The 13,193-nt window shown below is 47.0% G+C and overlaps 2 protein-coding genes across 2 annotated transcripts in view; one reads left to right on the top strand and one right to left on the bottom strand.

Moving 5' to 3' along the window:
• NRP1 (neuropilin 1) overlaps positions 1–10,568 on the bottom strand; it is a 114,477-nt gene extending 103,909 nt beyond the window's left edge. Inside the window, 3 exon segments of the mRNA XM_064397501.1 lie at positions 6,397–6,571; positions 9,773–10,224; positions 10,412–10,568. Coding sequence (XP_064253571.1) covers positions 6,397–6,571; positions 9,773–9,839 — 242 coding nt within the window. The 5' untranslated portion in view covers positions 9,840–10,224; positions 10,412–10,568.
• On the top strand, positions 9,882–11,160 carry LOC135286721 (WAS/WASL-interacting protein family member 3-like). Its single transcript, XM_064399901.1, has 2 exons — positions 9,882–9,923; positions 10,021–11,160. Exons 1-2 carry the CDS (start codon positions 9,882–9,884, stop codon positions 11,158–11,160), a joined length of 1,182 nt encoding a protein of 393 aa, XP_064255971.1.
• The last annotated feature ends 2,033 nt before the right edge of the window (positions 11,161–13,193 follow it).

Below are 13,193 nucleotides of genomic sequence, written 5' to 3'. Positions count from 1 at the left end.
ACAGAGTGCAATAATGGGCTCTGCATCCCACCCCTCAGCCCTGAACACAGTCCTGCACAGACTCTCTAGCTATGACCAGGCACTTTGGTCATGGATTTCCTAATACCTTTTCCTGAGAAAACTTAAACTAAAACAATTACTCTAAAAGAACAAATTGTTGAACAGTTTGTCAATAGAGACTTTCACTAGAGTTAAATGCTTGGATAAAAAAAAAAGGAATTGTTTCATTACCCTGTATAATCAGAAAATAATATACTTTCCAACTTCTTTTAACTCTCATTTAGTCCCTACAATAAAATAACAGCATCTTTATCTTTAAATACTTGCATCTGTGTGTGCAAATACATGTGGAATCTTTTGGCAAAGAGACATTATATATATACTTTCATAATGCAAAATCTTCAAGTTAGAGAAAAGTTTTTGGGGTACAAGTGTTTTCTTCTTTCCTGACCCTGCACAGGGTCTGAACTGATCCCTTTCCTTGACAGGAACCTTTCATGCAGCCATATGGAGGGTACAAAACAGCAGAAGTCTCCAGAAGGGCTGTCTGGGTCTAGCTGAGTGCTCCCTGAGAAAGCTTTTCATGTGCTTAATATATATAGCAGAGAAATGCCCTCAAAGTACCCCCAGAAACATGAGATACCACATGGCCCCCAATCTACTGCAACAACTCATCTCAAACTAAGCCAAAACCACTTGTTTCTTATTTTAGGAACAGAATGAAGGATGGTCCCCTTCATCCCTTTAGTATTTCAAATTATCTCTTGGTACCACCAAACAGCTCTTGAGGGATAGATTTTTGAGGGAGACAAAAAAAGACAAGATGCTGCCTCTTCAGCCCAGGTACGGCCTTCCCAGTGTGTCAGTGCCCACATCCCACTCTGGCTTTGACAGAGAGATGTCCAGGTCACTGCCCACCTCTGCTCGGGCACTGCAGCCCACGGTGGGTGGATTAGTGAATCCAGTCCAGAGCAAGCGGGGGAGTACAAGCATCCTTCCAGCTGCCCTCAGCAGTGAGGGGAGGGCATTCCCATGTCTCCTGGATACCTCGTCCTGCTGAAATCCACTAAAAGGCCAGTGCTGATGCTACCTGATGGGGCCAAGCCATATTTCTGTTGGAAAGCTCAGAGGCCTTGGCTCCTTCAGACCTCTCTGCTCAGTAGTGGGCAAACACAACCCCTACCTTCCACAGACCTGAACATCTCTGTTCCTGTGCTGCCCCTCCTGCCTTGTCAGCTGCAGGCACTCTGCCTGCCGAGCCCCATGGTGGTCAGGCAGAGGGAATTAGGAAACTCTGACTGACATTTGCTATCCAAACAACTGATACAGTCATTAACCATCCTGTGCTGAACCCTTCCCCACAGTCACCACGAATGATGGAATAAAGCTCTGTGGGAAGTTCCCACTGCTTCCATGGGCAGCGGCGCTGCACTGAGCCCAGAAACCTTGGGGCAGTTTGTGGGAGCAGCTCAGGGCTGTCCAGCTCCAGGTGCCCCTGGGGCAGTAAAGAAGCAGCTGATGTGGGCAGCTGATGGCAGAAGCTTCTGACAGGCCCAGTGGCAGCCCAGCAGGATCGCTCATGGGTGGTTCTGCAGCTGGGCAGCAAGGACATGGGCACTCTTACTGCCATCAGCTCAGCCCAAAGGGACTGCCTTTGGAACCGCCCCTGCACAAAAGGAACAAACGCACGGCACGAGGCCTGCACAAAGCAGACCTTCCTGCACGGAAGAATAGGAACCAGGATTTAGACAAAAGCAATTGAAAGCTTAAACTATGCAGAAACTAAAAGGAAGACTGAGCCATGACTTCGCTTGCTCCTGTTTATTTTACCAGCCTGAGTTTGTTATACCTACAGATTCGTAGCATAAATCCATCGACATTATTTAGAAGTAAAATGGATGAATGAATTTCTAACATCATTAAGGTCTGTGGGAGTTATGTGGAGCTATACTTTCACTCTGTAGGCCTGAATACCTATGCTTTCTTCCTTACCCAAGGAGCTGGAGGAGGCATTTTCTTCTATATAAACAAACATAGATATTTTTTTCTCGGTATTCTATAACTGACCGCAATTTCTATACAGCTCTGCTCTCATTCATGTAACTAATCCCTAGTAAATGCAATATGAAGAGTAATTATCTATGACATCTCCCCTATAACTTGGGCAATTTTTCTATTCTGAGATATTTGACTGTTGTATATAATCCACAAGTGTTAAGCAAGAATGATATTTATTTACTACATCTATAAATGATGGCCATTAAAATAATAATGCTGTGTGGTATATCTATGAAAACCTTGTAAAACAATACAGTCAAGTCTGGCAACAAAGTTAATAATTTGTCAGTAAGAAAACCACTGTTGGTCTTTTTCTACCCAACCCTCCACCTTTCTTAAGCCCTTTTCTTCTGAAGCTTCACATTCATTTTCTTAATGTTTTTAACCTAGTGTCTGTGAAATTTTTATTGCTCCCTAGATAATGACATCTGATCTGAATGTAACCACACACCTCTTTGCTCAGCAACATTTGTCACAAACCATTATAAATTATCATGCTGATAGTGTGCATTGCTGGGAAACCGGAAAAGTTCCATAAATTCAAAGTACTGTATCAGTGACATTCTTGTTTATTATCTAGGTATAAAGTTTTACTAGATTCAAGATGGCTACATTTACACAGTAGGATACTTCAGCAACACGAGACTTGTACAGCTTGCACTAAGTGCTGAAAAGCATTTACCACATGCAACAAACACTGGAGCATTTTAACTAATATGTGGCCATATGTTTTGTCTCTTCTATTCATTTAAACCATGTTCCTGACTCCAAGAATGCATGCTTATTATTGGGACTTGCTTGAGAAAAGGCAAAATGGCAAACAAAAACTACTTTTCTCCTAAAGTACAACCATAATTTCTGTTTCTTGGCTTCCTGAAGAGGAGGCATAACACTCATTAGAGTTAAATGTTAAAAAGACACTGTGAATTTTTCATTATATATGTCCTTGATAACAATCTGTGGTCAACATATTTTTGTACTTCCTCTCGAAACCCAGTATTTCCATAATGCTGGTACAGTAGTTCTGTCTAGAAGATTCTTTATTAGATGAACCTAGCTTGTATGAACATATTTTTAATTATTTGCGTATCTTTATTCTTCAAAACTGTGAAAGTTGAGTCCTTTGGAATACCTCCAGAGAAAAAGGAATTTTCACCATGTTTACTTGAAATTTAAAACAACTCAAATGGTTCTGATTGTCAGAAAAACATACATATATGAATTTTATTAGCAGTCATTTGAGAAATACTTATTCATTAAAGCATAGCATAATAAGTAGGTAAATCAAGGGCATATTCTTAAATTAATTCCAAACCCTAACATACAAAGAGACTAACTGGGAACAGCTTCAGTAACAGCTAGTGCTTAAATCTGCTGCTTTTGATTCTCCCCAGAGAATCAACCTTTCACCAGTTTTACATTTCAATACATACAGCTCTCTATATAGAGCAATATTTTTTAAAGTTAGGTAAAGCCTCTTGATTTTCTTGTTGGCACTGCGGAACAAGAAGGTAACCTTTCCAAAGTCAAAATGTTTCCCTTCCTGGGCTCAGGGGGTCCCTGTTATTAAAGCTGTTTTCAATGCTAACTAAGGTCCAAGTTGCAATGAACAGCATTATAAAGAGGATTTTGGGAGCTAGGCCAGCAAGCTAATCTTCTCTAGTCTACTCTAATTGTATGGGACATTTTTTGTTCCCAGACATGAATTCCCTTATCTCTCATTTTCTATCTGCATTTCATATTTAAGTGGTTATTAATTTCCAGTGCTAAACCTTTCAATAAACTAGACTGTAACCTAAATCACACGTTTCAAGATTGCAAACCGGGTTTCTAATAAGCTAAGCATATTAGAGAAAATGTACTTAGCTGGAAAAGAAAAAAATCTTGTGATACATTTATTGCATTAATTGCTGTTGTATTCAATATTCAGCACAAGGAATGTGAATTTTGTAAGTAGATGCTGAAATTTCAAACCACGGAGATTGTTGACAAATTCCTGTTGCTAAAATAATTGTTCTGGTCCTAAGGGGTTTTTTTGGTTGTTGTTTTTGGTTTTTTTCCCCCACAAATACAATCCCTCTCAAGTTAAAAAGAGCAATTTTCAATATAAATGAAGTAGCAGCTGAGTAATTTAGCATAGCCTAGAAAATTAGTGTTTCAGCACAGAGAAAATAATGGTAAAGTCATCACCATCATACACTGCAAACACAATGCAAACAACCCTGTTGAGAGACTTCCTTCCACCCACTACCATCTCATTACTGCTTTGGGCTCCATTTCAGGGGCAGAAATAATACAGCAGGGAGAGTGGACAATGAACACTGAGAAGGAAGAAACAGAGGGACGGAGTCAGTCCTTTCCCTGGACCCAGTTCAGCTCAGCCTAGCACTGTTTAGCACAACACTGTGCCACAAAGATTACTTGTTCTTCAAATAATTGTATGCTGTACACCATTTTACTGCTGCCAAAGACCATGTTGGTTTTACAGAGTTGGAAAAACATGCATTCTAGCAAGGGAGAAAAAAGATTTGACACTGAAATATGCTTGATTTAATTTTCTACTTTCTCTCTAAGAGGCAAAGATTGACAAATATTTTAAAGCATTAGCAGCATTCCACAGAATGAGAGCAAAACCTGTATCAAGAAGACACAGAGAAGTGAACCATTGCCTGAGTACAAGACATTAAAAATTAAAGAATGGGAAGTCAGCGTGTGAACATATGGTGTGAATATGAGCTGCAGCTCCAACACCACAGTAAAAACTCATCTTCTCAAAGTTTAGTTTTATGAGCACACGGTTTTCCTGCATTATCACTCAACTATGGCACTGCAATGCTTATCTATAAGTGGTTATAAAATATAATAAAAAACCTAAGTACCACAATGCATCATTAAAAACTTCTTTTTAAGAAAACAATAATTATGATCTAAGTAATTTATTTATTAAATAATAGGACAAAGACATGCATAGTAAAAATTAAGTGCTTGAGTACAATTGCTCTCTTTCCCTAAGTCTAACACTCTCATCTCATGGCCTATCACAAGCACTCCTGATAAACTGAGCATCATTTTATGGGACCAAATCCTGTATACTACCGTGAAATACCAAACACCCCTGGCTATTGAGTTTAATCTTTCTGACATGCAGAGAAAATTTTGACTGGTAGCATTAATCAACAGCAACTCTCTTGCAGTTATCAGTAGGGCATAAAAATTATGAAACACAAGAAATATTTAAATAACTATGATACTCCAGAAATATTTAAATAATGAATCACTAAAATATTTTCTTCATGCAACAAGCTGGCTGAATTCAGAGGGCATGTTGAAGAGGGGAACAATCTGACCATATGTTGCCTTGTGCAAGCTGTGAGATTTACAGATTTGGGGAAAAGTGGAGAACAGCTTCTGGGAGGTTCCGATTCTCCTTCTCACTTTTGGAATGGGTGGTCAAAGGGAATGCGAGGACAGGGGACAAAGGGAGCTCAGCTCCCTCCTTTCTCCTCTCAGGGCACTACAGGAGAGCAGGAGGAGGGGAAAGAAAAGCTACTGGCTGTAAATCAGCAGCAAAGGGGGAAAGAAGGAAATACGACTATCAGTTCTGCAGTCCGCCGCCCCTTGAAGGGTGAGGGTAATTGCCAGACTAACTCTGCGTTAAGAAGATTTGCCCATTTATAAATGGCCTGTTTCTTCCATGGGCTGTTTGTAGTCGTGGGGGTACAAAAGGAAAAGGAGCTCCTTTTTGAAACTCAAACTCAAACAAGAGACGTACAAAAGCCAGCGGGCCAGCAAGCGGTGCCTCGCCACCGCCGCGCCCCCACTCCGCGCATCACCACCGCCCGCAGCGCGCCGGGCGGGCGCAGCTCAGCCGCGGCTTGCAAACCTCAGAAGGCGGTGAAGACCTTTTTAACACGCACACACACAGACACAGAAGCACTCTCACACACACACACACCCAGACACAGACACAGAAACACTCACGCACACAGAGCTCCCTCCCGCTCGGCCCCGGCCCGCAGCACGCCCGCCGCGGCCGGCAGGTGTCGCTGTGGCGCTCCGCAGCGCTGCGCGGGCGCCGCTCGCCCCTCGCTCCTCGCCGCTCGCCCCTCGCTCCTCGCCCCTCGCCCGCTCCTCTCTCCTCGCCCCTCGCCCGCCCCTCGCTCCTCGCCGCTCGCCCCTCGCTCCTCGCCCCTCGCCCCTCGCTCCTCGCCGCTCGCCCCTCGCTCCTCGCCCCTCGCCCCTCGCCGCTCGCCCGCTCCTCTCTCCTCGCCCCTCTCTCCTCGCCCCTCGCCGCTCGCCCGCTCCTCTCTCCTCGCCCCTCGCCCCTGGCTCACTCACTTGCAGTCGCGGTCCTCCAGGTCGAAGTGCGGGTTGAAGTTGATCATGATGCGCTGGTACGGCTCCGGCGCCTGGATCAGCCACTCGCACTTCTGGCTGGGGTGGTAGGACTGCGGGTAGCCGGGAGACGTCAGGTACCCGGGGCTTAAAATTTTGATCGTGTCGCCACACTTGTCTGCGGGGGAAGCGAACACACGGGCTGGTCTCAGTGCCCCCGGCAGCAGCGGACCCGGCAGACTGCCATGGGAGTGCTGCGGGACCGCAGCCTTCTCCAGGCTAACTTAGCATCCTTCTGCTTTTAAAGGCATCTGAGCTACTTTCTACCGGAGAGAAGAGGACTCCCTCTCCATCCCCCATTCCTTAAATCTGGTAGCTGGAGAGACAGCAGATAGCAAAAGGCATCCCCATTTCTAAACAGTATCCTTTTAAAAAGCCCTCCACTCCAACAGTACCCCTTACAGCGTAAAGGCCTTGCCCCTTCATAACAGCGTTAATGTTGGCTGAGAAGCGTATATGGGACACAACTAACTCCAAAAACTGTACTCTTCTTAAGTGTGAAGTTTCAAGAAAAGCTGGGAGGGGATGTTAAGAGATGCTATTTGACTCCCTGCCCAGCTATGGGATAAGTCTGGTCTGTGTCACCGACCATTGGGATTGTATTGGTGGATCCAAGCAGGACACCCTCCCTTTGTTTTATCAGTCTATAAATCTAGGAAGGTTGAAACTATCTGTGCTCTTCAAACCCAGGATAGAAGAGAACAAAGTAGCTCTAGTGAAGCAGAAATCATCCGCTATTTACTCTTTCAAGGACGTTTGTTCATGCTTGGAGACTGCATCAAAGTAATGGAGCAGAACAACCTCCCTTCCTCTTCCCCTCATTCCTTCCTCCCCTGAACAACAACAAAGATTTATTTCTAATAGCAAAATAGTTGCAAAAGTTTCTAGAATCACAAAGTGTGACGGTGAAATGTGGTATGCTGCATCTTGCTCCTTTGGTCAGCATTGTCAGGGTTGCATTTTAAGGTTCATAGAAAAAAAAAAGAGACAAAAACATCCAACCTACACACAGTCACTCACTTCACTGTCCAGTGCAATTTTGTGTTATCACTTTTTTACTACTATGGATTTCTTTCTGTGGACCTTCAGGTAGGAAAAACTTTCTCCAAGTGTTGGTTGTTTAATTTTGAGCAATAAAACATGACAGTAAACTATGGGTAGGAAGAATCTTCCACTAAAGCAAGACTATATATCACTACATCTCAATAATGGTATATACAGACTGCAGTGCTCTATCTAATACATTCCCTGTGAAAGCAAAATGGCAATCCTTGCTCTCAGCATGAATTTATAAATATACAGAATTTTATTGTAGGAAAAACCAGGTCAAATGGAAATGAATGAGGAAGCACACATCAAAAATGCATAAAGCAACACTCTTTATAGAAATTATTTGCTATAAATTAGGAGGGAAGGGGTTGATAGGTACTTAGATGTATGGTCAAAACCAAGATACTGCCAAGCACGTCTCTAGGAAAAGCTATCTTATTATATTTCTGCTGTGCCTTTGCAAACAGGCTGTTTTCCTCTGACCAGAACAAAAGGCATTGGTGCTTAAAGCTCAAAAGCTGTCACTGGCGATCTTGCTAATCCGCTGTCTGGGGCTCTCAGGGAATCTTGCCTTTTCCTCCCTGTGTAAGCATACTCGGAAAGTGATCTTGTCTCATTAAGCCCACTCCAGCCCTGCAAACATCATGGCAGGGTCTGGCATCTGTTAAACGCCTGAAATAAAGCAGTGCTGCTTCTAGTCACTTGACAGAGTCACTTCAGAGGACGCTGAGGTGGACTCAGTACCACCAGCGCTCCTTAATCTGCGACTTCTGGGAAAGTGACAGTGTAATAAGATAATGCAGTCTGCTAGACTCCTTGGCTCTGTGCAATCTCTCTCACACTTGATTAAGAAGAGCAGTTTCTAATGACTTTGGACCATTAGTTCCAAATAAGGTTAATGAATTAATTTAGTGGACACTAATACTGCGTGTAGGTGAAGGTGGCATTAGTAGGTCTGGTAGGTGGTAGAGGAGGTTAATGGCCTTGGTGACTCCAGCAGGACCACCACATTAGCCACTCGTGGTGGAGGCTTCTGCCCAGCAACTTGCTCTCCTCTTCCTCTTTTCACAGGGAGAAATGATCAACAAGAGCATGGGGGTGGCTCCCTTCTGTCCCTCAGAGGGACAGGGTGGCAGTATGGGTCTATGTGGGAGGCAGCTGCCCACACCCCGAGCTGGGCTGGGGGGATGAGCAAAGTGCACCTCTCAGAGCATCCCCCACCAGCCTTGATGCACCCCTCTAGCACCTTTGCTCCTGTGCCACAGCACTGGAGGAGGAAGCTCCTGATTAAACTAAGCAGCCTCCTCAAAACATATTGGGAAAGAGATTAACTTCCATCATAAAACACGTGATTTTAATACTCTTGCTTGACACTCCACTTGTGGTCCCTTATTAAAACAATATACCAGTGTAAGTGGAGGATGCTCACTTCTTTTAATTACTTTGATTGAAAACCCAGTCAGGCAAAAGTAAATATTTGATAATTAGTTAATAATAATTGCTCAGGATTTCTCCGGAAAGGAAGACTCACATGAGCTGTTTCATGTGCAAGAGCTAAACGTCAAGCAGTCCCACAATTAGACCATCTTTAAAAATGCATCATGCAGTAAAATATTCACAGTGCCCTGGCATTGTTCGGGGAAGGAGGAGCACGCTGCTTTTAATTAGTTGTGTTTTCAAGGGTTGCCTGACAGTAAACTAGACACACCACTCATTCGTTATGGGATTTCTCCTCTTGGAAGGGAGTCTCGAGCCTTCAGAGAAGCTCAGCTCCCCTCTTGGCACAGTGTAAGTTGCACGTAAACTGCAGACTTGGGAAAGGGGTACTCTAGAGAGTGCTCCGTGTGAAGACTATTCGCAGGTACACACACAGCTAGCAGTAGGCACGATCTAAAATTTTACGCTTTGGAAAACAGAAAGGGCGGGCGGGGAAGAGAGCCTTCCCTTTAAAGCGTTCATTATCTTCCAGATATCGAAGGAGAGACGTTTAATTGCCTATGGGACGGGACGCTATTAAGATAATTGGCTGTCCTAATCTAGTGAGAATGAGCAGCCTGCTTTATACAATAACCCAAAAAAGCAGAAAATAAAGTCGGAGAGCAATGTCGGGGACTGCGGCGCATCCCTCCTCGGGCAGAAAGTTCCCCCCGGTGGGTTTGTGCCGGTGCCGGTCCCACGGCCCGCCGGGCACCGCCGCCCGCCCCCGCAGCCCCGCAGCCCGGCCCCGCAGCTGCCCGAGCTGACACCCGGCGTCCCCCGTGACACTCACCGCTCCGCAGAGCCCTGGCGAGGGTGAAGGTGAGGGCTGCACAGTGTAGGAGAAGTCCCCAATCCATTTTCCCTTCCGACAGCAGGGAAAGGAGGAAAAAAAAATAAAAATGCCTTCCACGCACAACTCTTCCTTAAATCCTCCAGCCGGAGTGAGGAGCAGAAAGCACGGTCCGCAGGGGCAGTCTCGGGGACAGAAGGAGGCTGGCTTCTCTCTGTGCCTCAAGCCGCCCGCATCCTGTCATTTAGCTCCGGCTCCCTCTCCCTTTCCCCACACTTGTTCCTTCTCCAGGAGCCGCTGCCCCTGCCATTCCCAGCGAGACTAGAGAGCCAAATAAAAACGAGGGGAAAAAAATAACAAAAACAAAACCCAACAAACACACAAACAAGACAGACAAAAAAAATACTGGCGGCTGCCGACACCTCGGGAGCGCTCTGCTGGGCGAGGGTGCTCTGCAGAGGGGAGATAAGGAAGGGAAAGCGGCCGTGAGCGGGGACCAGCCGGGGCTGGAGTTTGGCAAACTGCGTCCCCCCTGCCTGCCCGCTCTCCGGCGGCCGCGGCTCCCGCGGGGCCGGACCGTGGAGCGGCGGTGCCGGGGTGCCCGGGGTGCCCGGGGTGCCCGGGGTGCCCCGCACTCACCTGCCCCGGCGGGAGGCGAGCGGGCGAGCGCTGCCGCAGCAGGCACTGCCGGCCGGCGGGGAAGTGGGAAGCGCCCGGGCGGCTCCTGCTCGCAGCCTGAGGAAGAGGAGCGCAACTCAGCGGCAATAAGAGAGGCCGAGGAACCGCCGTCTCCCAAGCCCCAGTCCCCTCCCCCTCCCCGCCCTCCTCCTTCTCCTCCTCCTCCTTCTCCTCCTCAGCCCCCCAAGACATCGGCAGCGCGGAAGAACGAACAAACAAACACGGCAAGCCCTAGCTCTGGCACTCAGCCGAGGCGGGGACTGGCGAAGGGGAACGCGGGGAGCGCAGGGGGGCGAGAGGCCCCCGCCCCGGCAGGTAGAGCCGATGCGGGCGGCGGCACCACCTGCGCCCGCCGCCCCGCGGGCTCCTGCGCGGCCCCGCCAGCCCTGCCCTGCCGTGTCCTGCCCGCCCTGCCCTGCCGTGTCCTGCCGTGCCCTGCCCGGCCGCCCCCGTCGCCCCGGCCCCACACACAGACACGCACGCATCCCTGCCCGCCTCGCGGCTCGCCCGCCTCGGGTACCCCGCGGGATCCCTGCCCCGTCCCTTCCCGGGCCATCCCCTCTGCCACCTTTCCCTCCTCCGCCACCTTCTACCCCTTCCAACACTCTTTTTTTGTTTCGTGCGAGAGTGCGTGTCCCTCGAAGTCCCTGTCCTTTCCCCATTGGGACACCGCCATTCCTTCTTGTCCTAGGGGAAGCAGGCTGTGTTGATGTGGGGTGAGCTGCCAGGATTCCCCGTCAGAGTACCTAGCCCCAGGTGTCAGGCTCATCTGGCCACTGCATATCTGCACCTCCCTGTATCCCCTCCCTTCCGACTCTTTTCCCACCTCCCTTCTCACCCACTCTTGCTGTCGTTCCCGTCTCTCTCAGCTCCCGTTGCAGCTTTGCCCCCCTCAGTCTGTCTGTCTCTCATGAAGCCTCTTGAGAGGCTGAGGAGCTGCTGGGGTCCCCCAGGGCCGGCTCTGCTCCCGAAGGAGGCTGTGCAGTGTGAAATCCCCACTGGGGAGTGTGTCTCTCCTCCTGAGCATTCTCCCTCCACTCTGGCACCAGAGGAGTGGAACAAAGCGGGGACATATCAGGCTCTGAATCCTGCTGCTTTGGCTGCACGGCCTGGTGCTCACAGCCTATGGGCCCTATCTCTTCCTTGCCCTATTACCCTGCCTTACAGGCTGTCCCTGCACCTGGGGAGCCATCACCTTGTTGAACACAACTGCTTCTTTTATGTGGAGTACTTTGCACAGCCTCTATGTGAGGGCAATCCAGTTGCTGGGATAGGGGTTACAGGAAGAGCTCCAAGGCTGAAAGCTGAAACACAGTCTTAAAGGTTCCCAAAGATGTGTCTGTGCTAGGAAAATTACCTGCAGCCAGTGGTGATGTCAGCCACTGTCATGTCCCAGGGCAATTTGAAAACAATTTGTCACTGGTGCACAGTCAAGGCAAACTCTGTTAATGCTTCCTCAGGAAAAAGGCCTGATAGAAGACCTACTCCATAAGGAGTTTTTCTGAAGGATGCAGTGGGAAAAGAGCTGGGTTTTGCTGGGGACAGGGTCATACTCCAATGGCAGTAAACCCCTGTCCACTTTGAAGATATAGCCCTGTTAGAAATAGTTTTCAAACATAGTTGTCAGTCTGCAGCCGCACAGATTAACTACAAACATGTTACATCTGTGTACAGAAACCATACTCAAATCCATCCCTTTGTCTCTAGCCCTGAGTCTGAGATTTCTACTCTCACTCTCCCTTGCTGCCCTTTTGAAGCCCTGAGTTTAAGGTCAGCTGAAGTCTGGAGATTAAGTCTCTAGGAAATCTGTCTGCTGGTTTCATGCTGCACACTCTCTCACCACTACTTTCTGAGTTTTTTCCAGACATTCCCCTTCTGTTCCATGATTACAATTCCCTAATATTGTACACTAAAATGCAGTTTGATCCTGTTATACTCTCTGTACACTTAATTCTTTCTTTTGTTGGCTTCTGCTTCTGCCCCTGCCCATGACCCTGCTTCTGTCCATGCCTGTGTCTGCAGGCAGGCTAGAAACAGGCAGGCTGGAACTAGTCAGATTGAGTTATTGGGTTCAGTCTCATTTCCCCGTCTTTAGGCAGTCTCTGGATCATCATTTGCAATACTTATGCATTTTCCTGATTGATTGGGATGTATATTTTATGGGTAGCACATTAAGCCCCCTTTATTTTTTTTTCTTTTAGAGACATTCCCAGAACATGGGGGAAGAGGAGAGTTAACAGTGCTTTCTGATTATTAAAACTCATTCTGCTGGACAGTCTTTGAGATAAATGGGTCCTGACCTGATCATAGTTTGATTGTTTGAGCAACAATATAGCTTTTAAAATAAAGTCAATCTATTTTTGAAAACAGAAATTACCTGCTGATGGTTGCTTACTAAGGGTTTGCAGAAATATATAGATACATGTTTGTTTTAAAACCAGTTCCAGCAACCAAGATTAATTCTCTAAGTGACAATACCCAGAAAGCATGTACATCAAAAAATACACTTACTACGTGACAGTGATGGCCCTCCTGCTTTTGGATTAGCATTTTCTGTCTGGTGATTTCTAGGAATCTGCAGAAAGGAAATAATCATTGCCAGCTGTACACTGTAAAGATGCTCCCAACCAACCAACCAACCAACCAACCAACCAACCAACCAACCAACCAACCAACCACTGTGTTTCATTGATTTTTTCCCTATCTGGTTGATAAGTTGCTTTTTACAGATGGAGACATAGTT

This window comes from Passer domesticus, chromosome 1 (assembly GCF_036417665.1).
Source record: "Passer domesticus isolate bPasDom1 chromosome 1, bPasDom1.hap1, whole genome shotgun sequence".
NCBI classification, from domain to species: Eukaryota; Metazoa; Chordata; class Aves; order Passeriformes; family Passeridae; genus Passer; species Passer domesticus.
This window is presented reverse-complemented; position numbering and strand designations above follow the sequence as displayed.

Excerpts from the sequence above, each read along its gene's own strand:
- LOC135286721 (XM_064399901.1), top strand. The coding sequence starts at position 9,882 with ATGCCTTCCACGCACAACTCTTCCTTAAATCCTCCAGCCGGA. Across the intron at positions 9,924-10,020 it reads CCTTAAATCCTCCAGCCGGA|CTCCGGCTCCCTCTCCCTTT; the intron begins GTGAGGAGCAGA and ends CCTGTCATTTAG.